The sequence below is a fragment of the Juglans regia genome, chromosome 13 (genome assembly GCF_001411555.2).
Source record: "Juglans regia cultivar Chandler chromosome 13, Walnut 2.0, whole genome shotgun sequence".
Classification (NCBI taxonomy): domain Eukaryota; kingdom Viridiplantae; phylum Streptophyta; class Magnoliopsida; order Fagales; family Juglandaceae; genus Juglans; species Juglans regia.
The window spans coordinates 34,333,828-34,355,396 of NC_049913.1; the positions used below are offsets into that span (position 1 = coordinate 34,333,828).

The window sequence follows — 21,569 nt, forward strand, 5'->3', positions numbered from 1 at the left end:
CGAATATTTTATTAGCAGATTGCAAGACAGAAACGGGATGGAAGGTTGAAGTTTTTGATCGCCTGGTAGGGATGGAAAAGTCGAAATAGATTATAGAAGAACTGGGTAGAGTGAAACAGGGGAGAGATGTGCTCATTTGGCTACCGAGTGCTCAAGGAAGCTTTTCCACCCATTCAGCATGGGATTGTATTCGAACCCGTGCTCCTAAACTGCCGTGGGTACATTGGTTGTGGCATCCTGCAATACCAAGGAAAATGTCTTTAATTATGTGGAAGGCTCAAAACAATTGTCTACCTGTGGATGATCGAGTTCGCAGAGCAGGAATCTCATTGGTCTCAAAGTGTGATTGCTGTAGTGTTGGGAGATACGAGGACCAGAACCATATTTTGGCACTTGGGTCTTTTGCGAAACAGATTTGGCGCACTTGCTCTATAAAGCTTGGAATGCCTTTATTGGAAGGTAAAACATGGAAGGAAAAAAGTGAAGTCTGGTATAGGCGTGCAAAGCAGTCCTCAGAGAGTGATCAATTAATTGGCCTTTTGCCTTGTATTATTACTTAGAGACTGTGGACTCAACGGTGTACAGCTAGAATGGATGGTAAGCAAGAGTCTATCCAATCAGTTTGGAGCTCGATTACATATTGGTTGGCTTTAGTAGGAGAAAACCTTAAGGTGTCCTCCAACTTTTCTAGACGGGATGAGGAGATTTTGCTGTTATTTAATATCCATGTTAAGAAAAGAGAGTTTATATACTTTAAAATAGTGCAGTGGACGAAGCCTCAGGAAGGTTGGTATAAGTTGAATGTTGATGGCAGTTTGCTGGGGAATCTGGGTGCATCGGGTGCAGGAGGGGCTATCAGAGATTATAAGGGGAATTTGATCTCTGGTTTTGCTATAAATACTGGTATACAGTCTAATAATTTTGCTGAATTTATGGGTTTGCTCCAAGGATTACACATGCTGAGATTTTTGGGTTTAAAAAGGGTAGAAATTGAGATGGATTCGAAGTTAGTAATAGATTGGTTGAAAAAGAAAAGGTGTGGCCATTGGTATTTGGAAGACTACTAGGAGGAGTTGTTAAGCGGATGCTCTTCTATTAGATCAATAACGTGTTCTGTGTAGAGACTTGGTATTGGGTTTGTTTTTGTTTGGTTTTTGTTGGTTCATTTGAGTTTAATATTGTACTCACGGCTTTCCTCTGCCAAAAGTGAGGTTTTTTTTAATAAAATTGGGGAAGAGTCACTATTGGACATATGGCCCTGACTCTATAAAAAAAATAAAATAAAATAAGTGGAATCCTTAGTTTGGACATTCTCTCTAACAGAAAAACAATTTGTTTACACATCTACTGTCTTCATCTACCCTCAAAACAAGGTGCCCACTGTCACTGGTCATTGATCACAGCTTCCTCACCAAATAATCCAATAAAGTCAACTGCGACACTGAGAGCATTCACAGCCGCCAAAGAACTCAGGCTCGTCGACAACAATTTCTCGTCTCCGCCTGCCAGATCCGACACACCACGAAACACAATACAAGGCACTCCATTTGAAAGGGATGTCTGCAGAAAGACCAAGAATGGCAAACACTATAACTTGCAAATAAACAATTTTCCATGGAATTAGTGGAATTTTTTTCACTTACCATTACAATAGCAGCACTTTCTTCATCAACAGTTGAGACGTTAAATTCTTTGAACAGAAATTCTCTATAGGCTGCATTGTCAAGGTATATATCAGCAGTGGAACCTCTCAATCCATATACAACTTTTGGTGCTTCAGGTAGACAAGATGTCTCATTGACACATTGTTGTAGCTGTATATCCTGCAATCAATAACACATTAATCCACACATTTAAGCTTTGAAAAGAGATAGATGGAAAAAAGAGTAATGAAAACCTGAAGCTTAGTAGAAATGTTGAACAACTTCGGTTCTATTGGAAGCCAAAAAATCTCTTCCATTGGTTTTTCTACAGAGTATAACTGCTGTGGTGTAAACTCTATCTTTGCCAACAAATTCTCTCCCTTCACAGGGAGATTGAAAGCTCCAAACTTCAGTTCTGTCAAGATCCCTTCTGCTGACTTGAACTCCTTCAGTGCAAATAGGGGATAAATATGAATTTATTTAGTACCAATATTTAACTACATAAATCTACGTGCTTCACATTAGAATTATGATGAATTTTAATCATTTAGCTTAAACAGGAGATAAAATGTAATCGAAGTTTGAACTTATGGCCACCTGATTTGATTCCATGTTCAATTACTACTTATCCTAAACTTATAATCTAAAGGGAAATAGTGAATTGATACACTGGTTTCTGAACTCAAATAGAAGTTTAGAGCTTTCTTTCTGTTAAAAGTTGTCTTAAAAAAGGCTAAAGTCATAACAGAGTAGTAAAACCAAACCAAGTAAACATCAATCTGTACCTTCCATTTCCATGATCCTGTGAAAGCAACATAATTTGGGATACTAACATCACCAAGGTTTAATGAATCATTAGCACTTCCAGAAGTCCCATAGTGAACAATTGCTTTAATATCAAACGTGTCAAGAAGGATTTGCACAGTTATACCTGCATTTAGCTAAGAATGCCACAAAAATGTTAAGTTTACAACTCATCGACAATGTTTCATTGCAAGATCATAGGGAAGATGTAGAATGGTGTTGTTAAAATAGATGAAAAAAGGGATCTTACCGTTTGCTCTCCAGTCATCACATAAATAACATCTACACCATCGATCGTCCCAATGTTGAACCTCCTTCCTAGGCACTCGACAAATTCGAAATATTCAAAACAAGTTCTTTATTATGTGCACAGGAATTTATAATAACAAGAAGGAAGCTCTTTCATTTTCTCCTCTATAGTTGTAAAGCTGAGTTTTATGTAATTTTTTCCCATTAGAAGTTCTAAATTTGACAAGAAATGGATGAATTTTTTTCAATACGGTCAACCCACCTAACTTTTGCTTAATCCCACCAAACTTTTGCATTAAATATTAGCCTAGGTGGGGGCCACTTTAGCCCAAATTAGAACCGTTAAAATAAAATAAAGCATTACTGAAATGCAAGAAAACACACGACCAAGCTAAAACCCAGAGAGAGAGAGAGCTATTACCAGTGAGGTCAACCCAGGGGATCTGAGAGCTGGGAACGAAGAAAGCAGAGGATTGAAGTGCAAGTTCTTCAGTGGGATAAGCCATGACGAGGCCAATATAAGGTCCTCCATTCTCATTGATTCTGTCCACAACCCCATGCATTGGGTGTGTAGCCCTCAGCTGCATACACCGCTTTACTTGCACCAACACCATTAATCCCACCAACATCACTTCCCAATGAACGGCCCACATTCTTCGTGGTCCCAACACACGCATCCAGCTCCGTCGGATGTTATTCCTTTCAGTCGAGAATGGGAGTTGATCGGGCAACTACGGTAGCCGGACTCCCCTGGAAAGTGGGAGAGTGAGCAAGAGCCAACAAGTGCACTTGTAGTGAAGAATGAAGGTTAGTATAAGAAAAGAGAAGCATGGGGCGCATACGTATAAATAAATAAAATAGTAGTTAAGAAGGAGTGGTACAACTGTACAAAGTGTTTTAGCGCACGTGGGAGCGTCTCTCCAATAATTGGGGTAGCTGGTAGCTACATCACATGTCCCGTCTCTTCTTAATAATAATCTTATTTTTTATTTTCTTAATCAATATTTTGTTTATCATCTTTTACAATAGTTTAAAATCTGCCATCATCTTCATTTCCCAACATTTATACACACCCAAATAAAACTGAATTAAGAATAGCCCAAGATTTATGAATAGTAGTGAATTAAATAGGTAAAATTAAGCTGAATTCTTTATGAATAATAGTAAGTTGAATAGGTGAAGTAAGTTATATAAGACCTATCTAAAATAAGTTTAGATATGTTTGAATGTTAAGATAAGTTTAATACTATTTATGAAAATTTGAAAAAATATAATATATCTCACGTATAAAAATGTGTTAAATTAAAAAAAATTATGAATCTCACGTGTAAAAAAATTTTGAGTTCAGATAAATTTAATAATTTAAGAATTAGGTATTTGAATGTTAAACTCAGCCTAAAATTAGACTGAACTAAATTGATCTCAACTGAGTCTTGCAACCACATGGGACCTATAATCCCAGTCGTTCTAAGGATCTCCGGTAGCGATTCTTGGTACTTGGTAGTTGGTATCTCAACTTTCTTAGAGGTGAGTGATTAGTCATGGCATGATGTTAACATGGACAAATAGTAAAGACAAGATTGAAAACTCTAAACAACGCTTGTAAGCCAGCTAATTGCTAGTTTCCACATCTCATTGAAAAGTCAGGTGTTCAGTAATCCCATTGCCACAGGCATCACAATCCAACAAAAATATTTTCATCTTCATTTATCATCATCATAATCATAAAAAATGGTAAATATGAGAGGTTAAATGCGAACATCTGGTCAAGGCACCGCATAGCATGGACCTTAATAATATGTAAATGCAGCAACTTTCCGGAGGCTTTCGATCTACAACCGTTCTCCAAATGCTCCACTGCTCTGTCATGAGGCGTGTACATGCATGCACTTGAACGAAGAAAACAAACTATAGAAGTTTGAGTCCACCAGTTACATCATCAACCACTTCAACAGGTCCTGCACGTGTATTAGAATTACACGATTGAACAATAAACTAGAAACGATGTATGTGTAGGCGAAATATACTTTTCAATTTAAACTAACAAGCATTTTACACTCTACACCCTTTTATCATCATAAACTGACAAATAGTATCTTTTTCAATTCTTGGTTAAGATGGACAGAAAATTGATCAAAATAGTTTATATAAGATGATCTGAATGGTCGGATCTTAACAGGGTGTAAAGTGGAAAATGTCCTTTCCCATATTATATACACAAAAAAATTTATTCTCAAGCCGGTGTGTGTAAAGCACATCTATTAACGTGTTTACTTGACATAATTTAATTTAGAAGATAAATTAAAATTTAAATCTCACAAATTAAATCTTAGCATTTACGTGATATGAATGATATGCTCTACACACCAGCTTGAGAATAAAATAACTCTATATACACACACCCGTGTGTGAAATTAAAAGCAAGAAGGAAACGCCTCATAAAAAAAGAAATTAACTCCCAGCCAAAGACAAAAGTCAAGTTGAAGCCCAAAGTATACCACCTTACCAACTTTTTTATGATGAGAAACTTTTATGGGTAAAAGAAATTTTTATGATGAGAAGAAGCAAAACGTCCCAACAGGACTTGTACAAAATAACACCTCATTAGTAATCGAACAAAAAGATACATGAAACTTAGCCCATTAAGGTTTTCTCATACCAACTGGCCTATGGTCTTTCCTTTTTTGTTTTATTTTACTGCCCGAATTGGAACCCTATACCACAATTGATATGACCTACATGACTTACCAAGTTAACAAAAGATTTGCAACTGGTATGAGTATCGCTAGATACAATCCTAGGATGTGCAAGCCTCAGGCACTCCCTTTAAAAAAAGTGGAGTCGAAAAATGTGATTTTTTCATTTGGTCCCATAGTTCCCCTACTTTTTCCAAAGGGAGAGTGTCAAACTTGCATATTTTAGGACTATATAAATCATTTCCCATGCAGGTATTGAGAAGAGACTTACCAAGAATGGCCATCACCGTCCTAGAATCTGGGAAATCAGAGGAATGAGTTATAAGATAAAGTATTTAAGCAGTCTCTGAAGCATGAAAACTTATGTGGCAGAAAATAGAACCAGATAAGATTTAGTGAACTAATTGAACTGTTCAGAGAAATGTACAAAAAATTGCAAAAAAATTATTTTTAGTACTATGATCACTTAAAATATTCAAACAACAACTAATGGACGGACCATAAGCAAAACACTAAATTGGAATAGATTTTAAAGGGAAAAGATGTTTTCTACTTCGTACAAGCTTTCTCATCTCTTGATGTTCAAGCCTCCCAATCTGAGAGATGTTACTTACCAAAATTTACATGCTTCCAGTATATTTTTTCCAGAGTAATAAATTTCATTATAAAAGCGTAAGGGGCACAACCCAAATATACAAGAGAAATGCCTATTTAGAGATACAGGGAAACATGCTTCCAGTACATATAATTGAATTGTTAATCATCAGAGGCTCAGTTTCAGTTCATATGCCCTTAAAATAAAGTGTCCAAGTGAATGAAGCATTTTTAACTGTTTTCTACACTAGTATACACAAAAGTCATATCAAATGTCTTAGACTCAATTCTAACTGTTTGTCTCCATGACATCATTTATCATCAACTATAACTGTGAAATTCACTTCAAGTTCTATTTTTTCATTTGTATCTTCAAAATAAATTAAACCCTCAAGAAATTATACTTGATCATCAAAACTTGTTTTTTATAAGGCAAAAATAAAACTGTGTATTTTTTTCACATAGAACTTGGGAGGTGTTTGAGAGCATCTTGCGATGGTAAAAAGATCTGCATAAGATAAATCAGATAGGATCGATCATTTAATCTATCAAAATCCTATATCACACACTCCATGGGCCGAGGTCAACGGAACCTTATACCAAGAAACCAAAGTCATTACAAATAATATATCTATTAATGGCTCTAGCCAACTTCCATTATTGAAAAAAATGTCAAAGCCATAAATACTCCCAGATAACATCCAAATATTCACTTAAGCTGGCAAGTGGCAACAGAAAAACCAATCAACTGAAAGATTTACCAACTACCAAAACCATAATCGAACTTTTGCAACTTACTTGGTGCAATCTGTGTTCTCCCTGCATCAATTGTAATGTGGGTTGGCAACTTTAATGACTTTGCCCGCTCCTGCAAATGTAGATAGTGTGCACTATGTGAACTATAAAAAAAAATTGGAACAAGAGAACATAGAGGGAGAAGAGAACAAAGTACAAACATTATATTTTACTTTTTTTCTTTAATGGGGAAGGGAGAGCAAGAAAAGTAAAAACATCAGATTAGAAAATGGAAATTATATCAGCCAATTAAGAGTGAAAAACATTAGAAGTACAAAGAAATTTCATACAAAAAAGTTTTACCAATGGCTCAAAAAGGACTAAGAATAAATCGATAAGGCTTCATCTACTGAGTTCATGAGCTTTCCAATTTACCTTCATTGAGAAATATTGAAGTTTATAAACATAGAAAAACAGCTTATAAACATGATAAACCATAGAGAATAAAAGAGACGAGCAGAACACTGGGTGGGGACATCAGCAATTTAGGTTAAAAAATATACACATACAAATATATATGATATATATATATATGTACAATTAACAAAAAGAGGAATCTAAGAGCTCTTCTATCATTAAGTTAACTCAGAGAAATAAAATAAAAAAATAAAAGCAATGACATGCAGGATACTAAAACAATTTGCATCCTTATTAGAGTGACATCAATTAAATTTACACCCAACTGCTTAATATTAAGCTGTTAGCAGTAGCACATTCAGAGAAGCAGTTCAATCAAAGGAGTGTTCCTTTTAACTACCCTCAGTTTTTACCTATAAAAAGATATGCCCTAAGTTTTGAACCGAATGACTTCTTTCCTTAATAATAAACTAGGACGCGTTATATGGATCTGGGGTTTAACCAGTAAAAGACATTGTGTTTGCATGGTCTCCAGGTTTCCTCATCATCAAAAAAGTAAGAAACTCGGACTTTTGATATAAGTAAAAGCAATTTTATTGATACGAAAATAGGCATAGCCATACACAGGAAGTATACAAGAGAATACACATAATTAAGATCAAGAAATAGATACAAGGAAATCATGGAAATTGGGACCATTAAAATCTATAGCTATGGCCCACATAAATAAGGTCTGAAGAAACTTTTAAGCTCTTCCAAAGAGCACTCCCAAACCTTGAAGTTCCTATCATTCCTTTCCATCCAAATGTACCACAGTAATATGTAACCTTTTCCAAACAGCTGCAATATGGGAGATGCCCTTAAGACCTCTCCAATTAGCTAAAAGATCAGCCACCTTCCCAGGCATAACCCATGTTAATCCAACTCTGCTAAAAAATCATTCCACAAGGCCCTGACAAACTCACAATGGAGGAATAAGTGATCCACTGTTTCACCACTACTTTTGCACATGCAGGCTTACAGCACCAACCAATTACAATAATCCCACGTTTTCTTAAGTTAGAAACTATGACTTTCCTTATTAAAAAAAAAAAAAAACTATGACTTTCACTTCTACTGTAGCTATTACCATAGCTAATCAATCAGAAATATGAATTTATGAGGGTAGCAATTTGGATTTTTTTATATTAATTTCAAAACAAGAAAGAATGAAATAGGCCTATATTACACCATATAGCGTTTTCAAAATAATAATAACAATAATAACTTACTTGCAGTACTAGCATATCTTCCTCACATTCAATTTTTACAACCACTTTAGGTTGTGCACACATCTCCCACCTGTTTATTGGCAAGCTTAGTCACAAGAAACAGCAAGAATAAGGAATAAAGTAGTAGATTAGTGTGCAGTCATACCTATTTAATGTTTTTGGTGCCCGATGAAGAACCTTTTTATAGAGACCCAAAGTTGCATGACTGACAAAATAAGGCAAATATTTGGATCATAAATTTGATCTAAGCACATTTAATTCTAAGAAACGAATAGCAAACATGTAACAACTAAATAGGGATCAATGGATCATCAATGTGTTGTGGAATAGGTGGACCAAACCAATGTAGAGGACAGAGAAAAGATTATAACATCAATCATGTCAACCCAAACCTCAAGCACTTCACATGTACATGGATAGAAAGTGATAAGTAAACCATAATGTTTTTTTTTATCGATAATAAGTAAAACATAATGTTATCAGCAGGCCATAAGATAATATGAAGACAGAAGTGATCAACATAAATAAGTTTATATGTTTTTTAATACTAAGGTTTTCTTACAAGTAAGAAAAAATATTATTAATAGAAAAGAGGCATAGTCCAAACACACAAGAAGTATACACCAAATACACCTAGCAACAAGTAAAAACTTCTGAGTGGATAGGGGATGAATTCAAATTTCATTTAGTTAGCTGGGACAAGGTGTGTAGACCAATCTCGTCAGGTGGGTTGGGCATAAAGAATTTGAGAACATTCAATCGGGCTTTGCTTGGGAAGTGGTTATGGCGGTATAATTTGGAAACCGGAGCTCTATGGAAACTGGTGATTGATTATAAACATGGAAGCTTATGGGGGGGCTGGTGCACAAAAGAGGTAATTGGGGCAAGTGGAGTGGGGATATGGAAACACATTAGGCGCGGGTGGGGGGACTTTATTACTCATTCAAAATGGTGTTGGGGAGGGGATCCCGTATTAAGTTTTGGGAGGACATTTGGTGTGGGAGTGAGGCCCTTAAGGAGGCATTTCCAGTTGTTTTCCGCGTGGCTCGCAACCAGGAAGCATCCATTGAGGACCTCATGAGTATATCAGGGGATCATGTGCAGTGGAACGTGACATTTAATAGAGCGGCACAAGATTGGGAAGTAGACATTTTTGAAGCCTTTTTCAGCCTCATATATTCTGTGAAGCCGAATAGACAGCAAGCTGACAACTTATGGTGGAACCCGACGGGTAAGGGCATCTTCTCTGTTAGATCCTTCTATAAGTCCCTTTCCCACACCACAACCATTTAGTTCCCATGGAAGAGACTTTGGAGAAATAAAGCGCCTCCGAAAGCGGTTTTCTTTACATGGACAGCAGCATGGGGGAAGATTCTGACCATTAACAATTTGAGGAAGCGACGGTTAGTTATACTAGACTGGTGTTACTTGTGTAAGAGATCAGGTGAGACAGTGGATCATCTATTGTTACATTGCGAGATAACGAGAGCCTTGTGGGTGGAAGTTTTCAGTCGAGTAGAGTTACCCTTCGTGATGCCAGAAACTGTGGTTGATCTGTTGGCCAGTTGGTCACTCCCGAGAGGTGTTCAACAAATTAAGGAGGTGTGGAAAATGATCCCGATCTGTATCATGTGGTGTATTTGGCAAGAGCGCAATGATCGGACTTTTGAAAACAAGGAGCGGTCGCCGGGAGAACTTAGAGCTTTATTTTTCCGTACTTTAATGTTATGGGCCATTGCTATAGATTTTAATGGCCTGAATGTACATGACTTTTTAGCTTCCCTTTCGTTGACCTAGATAGGTTTTTTCTCCTGTATCCATCTTGTGTACTTGGGTTTTTGCCTATCTCTATTTATAATATTATCGATTACTTATCAAAAAAAAAGTAGAAACTTCTTTTAATACTAAGGTTTAGGATTGGTTTCCATACAATTACATCCAACAGAGTGCCATATTCAACAAGGGAAATACCTTAAATGCACAACTGGGGAAAAACACGACAACAACAAGTATAGTAGAAATTTCTTCTAAATTAGCCCCATACTCGGTCAAAGTCACTATATCCATTGGCTGGTCGCAAAACCCAAGAAATTCTCTCTTTCCTATTTCCACTAACCATAACCTTTACATGAGGAGTATTATGCATGTGTGAATAAAAAAAACATGAGGAATATTAAGCATACGTGTGATGTCCCACTTACTAAGTCTCGCACTAGGTGGGAGAAATATGATAGAGATGTATTAGTATGATAAAAGTGCCTTGAGAGTCAAGTATTCAAAGAATAAAGGGGAAGGGGGTTGCACAGCCAACACATCCTCTGTGCTTACAAATTTCTAAAACAAATACAAACAACTTACTCCCCCAAAAATCCTGATTCACAACTCCTTCAAGCCTTCATATGCTACTATAAATTACTCAATGTCTTCTTAATATGCCTTGTATGAGTAGACCGCAATGGTATAATTTTACTGACGCATTGCAGCATCATTAGCTCCACCAACCTCTGCTAAATGTTACCAAAACACACTAATATGTTTGACCAAATCAATGATAATCATAATTTTACTTGGCTGTTGCTTTTTTCTTTTTTGGGGATCAACTGTAAGTTCGTCTTGATTATGAAGAAAATCATCCATTGATTTCAGGCAGAAAATCATTTATCAAATAAGTTCTCAATAAAAGGATAATTAGTCACTCAATCAACATAAAACCAACAGATCACACACTGACATCTGTGTCTAAACAATTTTTGAATGGCATCAATGAGAAGAAATATGAACACAAAGCAGAGAAGTAGATTTTAAGGCTACAAAGTATAAAGGCACATAAAAATTTATATTTAATCATAAATTAAAGGCTACCTGCATTGGGCTGCAATTTTCCCTTTTCCCATCTTTAGATCATTCCTCACAACCAAAACCTGCAGAAAATAAGAAATAAGAGAAAATAAAATAGATATATCATATAAATTTTTTATTCTTAAATTCGCTTTCTGTGTATTTGTGTGTGTGATAGAGAGAGAGAGCTACCATTTTGAAATCTTCAAGAATGTCAGCGAGTTGTTCGATCTCAAGGGGCTCTTTGGGCTTATCCTTCTTCTTCCTGTTACCAACAACTGCACTATCTTTATTTAATCTTGCTGAAATGAAGATGCGAGCAGGATATCGTGCCCCAATGTAGTATCCCAGGGCAAGGCAACCTGCCCCAACTAGAACAGCACTCAGCAATGCTAGGTCCATCCTCTGTTGTACCCAAACAGTGGCCCTTCAATCTTCTCTCAAGTCCCAGCCAGAATCAAGCTGGGAATAAGCAAATATTGAGAGCAAATAGTCCAAAATCTACCAAGAAAAATGCAGACCATAAAAGAACCGAATCTTTTCGTTGGATGACAAATAAAATCACACCCAGAAAATAAAATATTTGACATTTAGAAACTGGAAAAAAAAATAGAAAGCACCCATTCCGCATAATACATACAAATAACCTTATGAAGGTTCTATATGTTTTTCACTTTGGTAAGTCATTTAGATACGGATTAAATAATTCAAAGACTCTGAGATACGAATAATACCACGAGCTCACTTGCTCTGATTCTGATCATTTATGTACCGTAAAGTAGTGGAATACAAGTCCTTTCCACTTGATATTACCTAATTCATAGACATAATATCAGACTGTGGACATGCAAATTGAATTCAACATATGTTCATTTCCAGACGAAGGTTCAACCGACTACGAATACGGGGTCTTTCATACAAGCGAGACACCCTGAATTATAGATTCTGAAATTGTACAATTTCAACAAACCTAATCCGACATAATCAGAAAACGATCGAAATGCATATTTGATGCTCCATCATGTTAACATTCTTGCAATAAATTACAAAAATAAAAGTAGAGATCAAATAAAAAGAATCTTTCAACAAAAATAAATTTTCACTTGTTTGATATTAGAAAAGTTCTCCTTCAGAGCAAACAGGAATAGGATAGAATAATCTTGGCTTATCGGTAAAAGAGGAACCTGTCGAGTGATGATGCTGAAGCTGCATTGATCGTAGGGTCAAAACCCTAGGCGTTAGCCACTGGGAGGAGTAACTTCAAGGGGACGGGAAAGAGGAGAGAGGGATAGTGATTATTTTCACCTAAAGAATCGTGTAGAGTCTGTAGAAATGCGTCCAATCTCAGCCGTTCAAATGCTAGACTTGATCTCACATCTCAAAATTACTTTAAGAATATTAAGATAAAGAAATATTGTACGGATTGAAAATGAATATCGCACATCACAAGATTTGAACTATAATATTTAAATTTTGAAATTTATTTTTTAAATTAAATTATTTCATATAAATATTTTACTAAATGTGTTAATTGATTATATAATTTTTGAAATATCAATTACAAATAACACTTGTGAGGATTTAATTTAATAAGTCTAAATTGTCCATTTCTAAAAATTACGAATGACTTGAAGGCCCAAAATGGAAAGCCCTATGAGGATTGTGCAAAACTTTCGGCCACTCCAATTCCGACTCTGACTTACGTCTGCTCCAATTCCGATGATAACGAAGTTTGAAAATTCAAAACTCGAAGTTAGAATTGGAGTTAGAGTCGGAGCCAATTTAAATTTCGATTGCCAAACTTCGACTCCAATGTTTAGACTTAATATATTTAATGTTGTTATATAAATTACAGCCACTTGAGTGGCCTAACGGTGCAAGCATGTGTTTTGCAACATGTTTACTCGTGTTCGAGACCCCACCGGCATATGAGATGGTGTTTTTTTTTTTTTTTTTGTAGAAACTCTTAAAGTGACGTCGTTTACATTTCTTATATATTCATCTCTTCTTTCAACTAAACCCTACACATTTCCTCAACCGACACTCGATAACAGTTTCGTTTTCTCTCTCGAATTCTTCCTTTGTTTTTTCTATTTGGTCTAAATGCCTTCTCTCTCTTTTTTTGTCTTCATCAATCGTGAAATCATTTCACTTAAATTTTACTCACAATGCATACCACTACTTTCTCTCTCTTCTACTACCTACTCATCTCTCGACACACTTGCTCTCCACCAAGTCTAGATTCTCGTCTCAGCGGTGAAGCTTCCTTTTCAATCAGCCCCTTTCACGATCCCCTGTTTCAACTTGAGTTTTTGAAGCCACAGTACAACTACTCGAAGATCATGTAGTGGGATTCTTTTGATTTGTTTTTTTTTTCCATATGCTTTGTAAAATCCAATAATGGCATCGATTCAAGAGTAAAGTCTTTTGATTAGTTTTGTTTAATCTTTTGTGTTGTTTGGAATCTTTAATGTTGTTTGAATACTGGTAAAGTGGTAAGAAAATTGGGAGAAAAAAAGCCCAACTCTAAACGGCCCTCCGACCTTCGGCTCCACTCCGACAACTCTGTTCGGAGTCGGAGCCCAACTTCGCCACCAATTTTTGTCAGATGAGGATGATTTGGATAGGAAGATGAGGCTATGATATAGTTTTAAATGAAAATTAAATAAAATATTGTTAGAATATTATTTTTTAATATTATTATTATTTTAAATTTTTTATTATATTTTCTATAAAATTTTAAAAAAATTATAATAATGAGATGAGATGAAATTATTTATGTATCCAAACGAAACCAAGTAAAGTTAGCCTTTTTAACTCTATTAGAGTCAGAGCCTAGCCTGCCCTAAGCCCTCGTGTGAGTAAAAATATGAGTATGGGTGGTAAGTTGAGGCGAATGAGTAATATTAAGTATAAGTGTCAAATAGATAAATCTCATATAAGTTTTTTGTAAAAAAGTTAGTCCTATTAATAAAGAATAATTATTTTTTATATATTTTTTGAAGTGTGGTCATTTTTTTATAAATATTTGTATATAATTTGTTTATTTAAATCTTATACAAATCATTTCTATGAAATACCAATAGTGAGAATGGAGAGAGAGACACTGGGAAGCTACGTTAGTCCTATTGGATGCAAAGGTTTTGGAAATTTCTTAAGTTTAAATAAACCTTTATAAAAATATAAAAAATAAAATAAGAACCCAACTATTGCACCCACTAAAGGTTCGTGGAAGTGACATTCTTTTAATTTTATCATTTAAAAAATGTTTTAACATAAAATAAAAAATATATATTTACTAATGATATTTAAAAGGAAAATGATATTATTTTCACTTGTTCTTATCACTCGATATTATTGCTGGAATCTTTTATTTTTTTTTAAATTTTCTTTTTATTTAGTGATTAAGAAAATATTTTTTAATAATATTGTAATTTTTTTATTGTTTAAAAAATATTTAAAAGTGTTAAAAAATACATATAAGAAAAAGCAAAAAAAAATAAAAAACCAATTACAACTAACGGTGGCTCTCAGCGGGAGCTGGGAGCGGTGGGCGTAGAAGCGTCCTATTTAAAATTGAGTAGTGCTACATATACTTATAATTTTTAATTATATTTTTACTTACAATACTCATTTTGTCAGTTTTATTTTTAATTTTAAATTTCATAATTTTTATCATATCAATAACTGATATATGAGGAAGTAAGTTTTTCTAAAATACAAATAACATTTTTCTCTAAAATTTATATTTTCAAATATTAAATTATGAGGACTCTTCTAAAAAAGGGTCAAAACTCGACATCCCATATCTAGTCGTGGGATCATTGAATAAAGATTGAGAGAAATGTTCTATTTGTGTAAATATGCACTTTAATTAGAAGAGAGACATAACACAAATGATACAAAAAAATATGAAACAAATACACAATTGTACACAAATACAAACCTAGTTACAATTTAGGAATTAGAAAATGAAACAAAACAAAAAAAATCATGAACACTAATTCTATTAAATACAATGGCCAGAACCTAAAGAAATAAGGTGTTAAAAAATAAATATCTAAATTTATCTACTGAGCGTTCATTGTCTTCAAAACACCAGTCATTCTTCTCAAATCAAATACACTACTTATCGAATCAGATACACTACACAAGACATGAAGGGATCGTGCTTCAAACGATGGCAATTTGAGAGTTAACCCCGAGACCTCTTCAACAAACGAAAAAATCCACCACCTTCCTAGGCATCATCCACACCACTCCAATTCTACTAAAATCCTTTACCATAACACCCTTATCACATTTCTTATACATGTAGTACCAATCTATAACAATTAATCCACATTTCTTAAGATTATCCAATGTTAGAATTTTTTATAAGATTTGTCCAGCTAAAGAAAGCAACTTTTGAATGCACCTTACTCCTCCAAATACCTTCCAAAGAAAATAGTATACCACATTTAGGCTAATCAATAGCTTGTACATAGAGCAAATTGTAAACTTCTTATTCCAGTATGAATCCAGACATCTATTATGTTTCAGCTTGGATAAAACTTGTATCATACAACAAACTAAACATATTGAAAATTGCATCCATTTTCCAATCATTTACTTCTCTAGAAAAAAGTGTGCATTTTATTGAAGGGAACCACTCGAGCAGCCCAAAACATCTGCCACTAAGGCATCTTGATTTTGAGTGATATGCAAAAGACCTAGAAAAGCAACACTAAGGGCCCTACTACCACACCATGAGTCATACCAAAAACTAATCCTATAACCATTACCGTCTGCCAAGCAAACATGTTTGGTGAATTCATCACAACCACGCCTAATATTTTTTTACACCCCCACACAATGGTACCTCCCTCATTAGAGCATCAACCCTTCAAACACTCCCATATTTGGAATCAATTACAACCATTCACAAAGACTCACTTTCTGATGATACCTTCACAACCATTTTCGTAAAAAATGCTTCATTGAAGATCCTCAACTTGAGAACCCAAGTCCTCCACAGATAGTGGAGTACAAATCTTCACCAACTAACCAAATGGAGCTTGGCTTCCTCCCTGATCCCCACAATAAAGCTTGAAACATTTTTTCAATTTGATTAACCACACCAACTGATAGAGGAAATAATGAGAGAAAATATATAGGGAGATTAGAAAGAGTGTCTTTGATTAGGTGTTTCTACCCGATTTTTTGAAAAGTACAACATCTTCCATCCCACCAGCCTTCTTTCTACCTTCCTTATCATCTCATCCCAAACTGCTCTTGCCTTAAAAATCGTTCCCAAATGGAGGTCAAGATATCTTATAGTAGTGAAAAAACCCGACAACTCAGAATGTCGATCAAATTTCTAATATCTCGCACGAGGCCCATTGGGACCATCTTAGGTTTTCCAAGATTCACCTTAAGGCCAAATACAACCTCAAAACAAAGCAGTAGCGCTCTTAGTGTTCGTATATGACTTGAATTCACTCATAAAAACGTAACGAATCATCTACAAACAAAAAGGTGAGAAACATTAATCAATGCATTATAAGACCCATCCACTGAAATTCACAACCACCACCAATTGTAGCCCTCACCATTCAACTAAGTGCAACTATAACTATGACAAAAAGGAAGGAAGACTACAAATCCCCTTGTGTCAATCCGCATGAACTATTAAAGAAGTCTACCGGAGAGCCATTCACTAACATTGAGAATCGTGCTATTGAAACACAATACTTAATCCAATTACACCACCTCCCCTAAAACCACACATCCTTAGTAGATAAAAAATAAAGTATAAATTAATATGATCGTAAGCATTCTCCATATCAAGCTTACATAAGATATCCGGCTCTCCTTATTTAATTATAATTTCCAAACATTCATTGACTATTAAAATTGAATTAAGAATTTGTCTTGCTTTTAACAAATACTTTAAGAGATTTTCAAATAATCATCTCTATAATCATGCTCAAACAGTTGGCAAAAACAATGAATTTATAAACCCAAATAACAAGAATAATGGAATGAAAATTCTTCGCATCATAGGCCCTCATCCTCATGTAAGTGCAAAGAGGATGGGGCCTTTGAATACTCTTGCCATTCCTTTCCCTTAGTGGGGAGCACTAGTATTAGTTTCTCTATATGCATATGCAAAATTGCATCTTTTGGAGATTGATTTTGTATATCAAGAAAAACTCTCACATTGAATTATGTATTTTTTAACTAAATAATAATAAAATATTTTTTTTATTTTTTACTTTTTTCCTAAAGTTATTTTTTCTTAATATGCTTCAAATAAGCAATTATCAGTCCCATTCAGTCCTCTTTGATTTCTTTGTATGCGTTGCTGTTGAAAAAGATATCAAATGGTAGGAGAGGGAAAAAATAGTAAAATAATGCTTGGAGAGCGAACAATATTTCTTCAAATTTAAAGAAATATGGTTTATTGCTATGCAAAATTTTGAAGATGCATAATCTAATACAGACTAATTTGAGGAGATATTATGTAAATATGAAGATGAATATGAAGATGCATAAGTCATTGCCAATGCTCTAACTCCTCATACAATAGATCATGTGCCATGTACATGTTTCTCCAAGTATATGATGGTTTTTTATTTAGGTGAGTATCCACAAAAGAAAGATTAGATATGTACTTAACTCTAAAAAATAATTCTTACAGTGAATAATGGCTCGTCATTAGTCTTCATAATTCTCAAAACCCAAGTCTATGTTATTTTGGCTTTTTTCCATTTAATTCGAACTCAACTACTGTATTTTGAAGTTGTTCCCTTATGATCCCAATAGAGCCTTTACATACTAGGGATGCTATTCATCATCCCGCACAACATATTTTATATATTTTTATATTATTTATATTATTTTTTATTTTTATTAATTTTTTATTTTATTTTATTTTTATTAAATTAATTGAATTATTTTACTTATTATTCATATACTATATATTTATTAAAAAAAATTAAAAAATATGATGTATAGAAATAATAAATAGAATTATTCTTTATTAATCCGACAAACACAAGGGCTTTGTAAGGAGAAAGATGCTCATGTTGCTATAACTTGAAACAGGGCCTTTAGAAGCAATTCAATGCTAGCTTGAGAAGATAATAATAATAATAATAAAGAGTTGACTTCCAATTATTGAATATTTCTGAAATGGAGTGTAAAAGTTGGAGTAGTCTTTATAGAGTTTGCATATTTTGAGATTATATTTAATATATTTTTTTTAAATTTTATTTTAAAATTAAAATGAGAAAAAAGATCACATTCAATAAATTTAATTTAATAATAATTATTTGTACCAATAATTCAAATGAATATATATATATATATATATATATATATATACACACACTCCAATCGAGATCAGTCAATAATTTTAGAAGTCTTGAATCTCAGCAATTATCCAAACAAACAGCAAATAATCCTTTGACGATATTAAAATTATTCTAAAACAATCTTATTAAAAGAAAACGTGGAAAAGGAAAACTACGTCACTTTCCTAATATCATATACCTTCTCACTGATGCACCACGTCTCCTTATATCAACCATTATTAAAAATATTAATAATTTAGATACTGAGAATATCTCATTAATATGTATTATTTTATTATTATTTGTTACTATTATTTATTATTATTTAATATTTTATTATTATTATTTATAAAATACTTAAAAATACATCACTACCTAAACGCAATCTAAAACTCACATTAACAGATTTAGACGTTATCATATCACAAAATTGAAATGATGAGAAAATTGTGTAGCTCATTGCACTATTTTAAATTAAAAGGATTAATATTATATATAGTTTTAAGATGTGTAAGTCTTTCACGTACATTCTCTTTAAAAAATATGAAATTCATTATGAAAAAAGTAAATTATTTGAAGTAGATCTCAAGTTTTTAATATATTTTTTAAAAAATTACTTAAGACTTAAGCATTCTAAAATTATATAAATTATTTTATAATTAATAGAAAAGTGGGTTTCGCCAACAACTCTCCTGTCCAATATTTTTTATTTTTTTCTATTATTCAAATCACTATTTTGGCCTAAGCTTTTTGGATGTATCGTCCTAACATATTATTATATCAAATTCAAAAGCCACAATAAATGTTCATTACGAATATTTTGATTTTTTTTTTATCCAATTCAACGACCTCTGTTTCTAGCTAAAACGACATCTTACAAAAGTCACACTTCTATGTTGAACATAAATATTATATATATAAATATATATATATATATATATTAATCCAATTAGCCTTTATATACAAACACAGAGTCTTACCATTATTTAACAATATCTTGCTTTTTTACAACAAAAAAAAATTACTTCTTGAATAATTTATTTGATTTATAAATGAAAAATTATTCTCCTTAGTCATTATTTACTACCACATATCTCACACTCTATGAAAAATAATCACACACCTTATAAATAAAAATTATAAATGTAGAGTGTGAAAATGAATAGTAATTGATGTATAACATTTCTCTTTATAAATCGTTACAACTTTCATCCACTCTCTTATTTGAAATGTAAATTACTATTTATCTCACTAACTTATATTTTAAAATGGAGATTTAAAATTAAATTTTTTGATTTAAATATTAAGTATTGAAATAACTAATGAGTTTTACAGTAGATATTGTCATTAGGGCTATGTACCGATGGGTTTGGCGTCGATTTCAACGCAAAATCGAGACATCACCAACATCTACTATGAGTCTATTGAACCGGCCGAAACCGTGGGTTTGGAAAGAAAAAATCGATCATATTGATCTCGACATGCGTCGATGCAATTTTCGGTCTATCATCGGTGTCTTCTGTGAAGAGGAGGAACTAAGGAAGAAGGAAGAAACATCGCGCCGTCGTCTGCCATGGAAGAAGAAGAGAGTTCAGAAGAAGAAGACGACATGGGGAAGAAGAAGAGGGGTGAGGGGTTATTAATTCATTTTGAAACAGTGCCGTTTATATACATATATTAAAATATATATATAAATAGAATGGATCGGCTGGTTCATCGATTTTCCAAGAGTTCAAACTAGAGTCAAATTGTCGATATCGATTTTCTCTCAATTCCTCTCACCTGCCAACCGGTTTTTTACCTGTTTCATGCTCCGACAGTTGGTCTAATTGGTTCACGGCCGGTTTTAGTAGTTTCTGTACACCCATAAATATTGATGTATTTAAAAAAAAAAAAAAAACTAATGACAAAAGAGAAAGAAAAATTCAATGCGTGTAAGCAGAACAATAATCCAAATCGAACGGTGACAACCGAAAGAAGTCAATCGCCCAACAACTTCGACTTTGACATTTTAATTAAAGGTAAAAAAGTCCACCGTGTAGTACAAGCTTATTGCATATAAAGTTATATTATTGTCAATTTGTTGATTAGAGTATATTATTTATATGAATAATGCTATTAAGCGATCTTATTTTATTTTCTTATTTTAACTGTTTATGTATTTATGTTTTATTTGAAGTGATTATTAATGTATTAGTATATTTCTTTTTATTTTTTAAAAATATTTAAATATGTTAAAAAAATATAAAGAAAAAAATAAAAGTAAAATTTGTACTAATAGACAGGTCTAGCGGTCGAAGCTGAATGGCACACTAACACTATCCCATTTACATTATTTAAATTGCAAAATTTGATTTATAAAATTTAAAATATAAAATTTATTTTTTAAATCAAATTTTATCATTTAAATAATCTGAATAATTTGCATAATAAAATATTTTTTCTATAAAACTTTGAAATACTTTTTTTTAAGTAAACTCATTCTATGTTATTTTTTTAAGAATAAAAATTCAAACTTGTGTATGAAAATAGATATTTTATAAATCTTAGAAAAGAAGTAAATTTCATAAAAATAAAATTATAAATTGAAGTGATTTCATATAATATATTATATATATTTTACATAAAAATAATTTTATAATCTGATGTACTATATCAATCTACGTGAATTTATTAATTTATTTTTGTGAAATTCCTATATTACTATAGTATTTCTAATCTTAAAATTGATATATTTTTTCCTTCTAATCTAGAACTTAAAACTCATTCTTTTCAAACTATGTTAACGTGGAGGACACGTTGGATTTTTTTTAATAATCAAAATATGTAATTTATAAATTATAATAAATTAAGATCCACTTTCAAAGCATTGTTAATCAGAGAGGGAAAAACAAGTTTTTTCTTTATATATTTTTTTGAAGTTTATATTTTGATAAATAATAATTAATAATAACGGAATTAAATATCGGTAGCTCGTAGGGAACG

General features: G+C 33.0%; 2 protein-coding genes across 6 annotated transcripts; both read right to left on the minus strand.

The window, feature by feature from the left end:
• Positions 1-1,267: 1,267 nt before the first annotated feature.
• LOC108988352 (bark storage protein A-like) lies at positions 1,268-3,522 on the minus strand. The gene is made up of 6 exons (XM_035684668.1): positions 3,118-3,522; positions 2,698-2,765; positions 2,429-2,584; positions 1,898-2,089; positions 1,644-1,823; positions 1,268-1,560 (listed from the first exon to the last, which is right to left on the minus strand). The coding sequence occupies exons 1-6, from the start codon at positions 3,371-3,373 to the stop codon at positions 1,384-1,386; spliced, it is 1,029 nt and encodes a 342-aa protein (XP_035540561.1). The 5' UTR covers positions 3,374-3,522; the 3' UTR covers positions 1,268-1,383.
• Positions 3,523-4,299: 777 nt separating this feature from the next.
• LOC108988353 (peptidyl-tRNA hydrolase 2, mitochondrial-like) lies at positions 4,300-12,568 on the minus strand. 5 transcript variants are annotated; one of them, XM_018961592.2, is made up of 9 exons: positions 12,432-12,551; positions 11,982-12,060; positions 11,440-11,709; positions 11,272-11,330; positions 8,555-8,614; positions 8,410-8,479; positions 6,785-6,854; positions 5,664-5,690; positions 4,300-4,654 (listed from the first exon to the last, which is right to left on the minus strand). In XM_018961592.2, the coding sequence occupies exons 3-9, from the start codon at positions 11,647-11,649 to the stop codon at positions 4,605-4,607; spliced, it is 546 nt and encodes a 181-aa protein (XP_018817137.2). In that variant the 5' UTR covers positions 11,650-11,709; positions 11,982-12,060; positions 12,432-12,551; the 3' UTR covers positions 4,300-4,604. The 5 variants fall into 5 exon arrangements, with proteins under 5 accessions (XP_018817137.2, XP_018817140.2, XP_018817138.2 ...); XM_018961595.2 differs by having other exon boundaries at positions 11,440-11,748; XM_018961593.2 differs by lacking the exon at positions 11,982-12,060 and having other exon boundaries at positions 12,432-12,568.
• Between the last annotated feature and the right edge of the window lie 9,001 nt (positions 12,569-21,569).

What these genes read in the sequence shown, in the direction of transcription:
- LOC108988352 (XM_035684668.1), bottom strand. Translation starts at nt 3,373, where the DNA reads ATGCGTGTGTTGGGACCACGAAGAATGTGGGCCGTTCATTGGGAAGTG. An exon ending in CAGGATCATGGAAATGGAAG is followed by an intron (nt 2,090 to 2,428) that starts GTACAGATTGAT and finishes TTTGCACTGAAG; the next exon opens with GAGTTCAAGTCAGCAGAAGG. An exon ending in AAAGTGCTGCTATTGTAATG is followed by an intron (nt 1,561 to 1,643) that starts GTAAGTGAAAAA and finishes GTCTTTCTGCAG; the next exon opens with ACATCCCTTTCAAATGGAGT.
- LOC108988353 (XM_018961593.2), bottom strand. Translation starts at nt 11,649, where the DNA reads ATGGACCTAGCATTGCTGAGTGCTGTTCTAGTTGGGGCAGGTTGCCTT. An exon ending in AAGATATGCTAGTACTGCAA is followed by an intron (nt 6,855 to 8,409) that starts GTAAGTTATTAT and finishes CTACATTTGCAG; the next exon opens with GAGCGGGCAAAGTCATTAAA. An exon ending in GAGAACACAGATTGCACCAA is followed by an intron (nt 5,691 to 6,784) that starts GTAAGTTGCAAA and finishes CTGATTTCCCAG; the next exon opens with ATTCTAGGACGGTGATGGCC.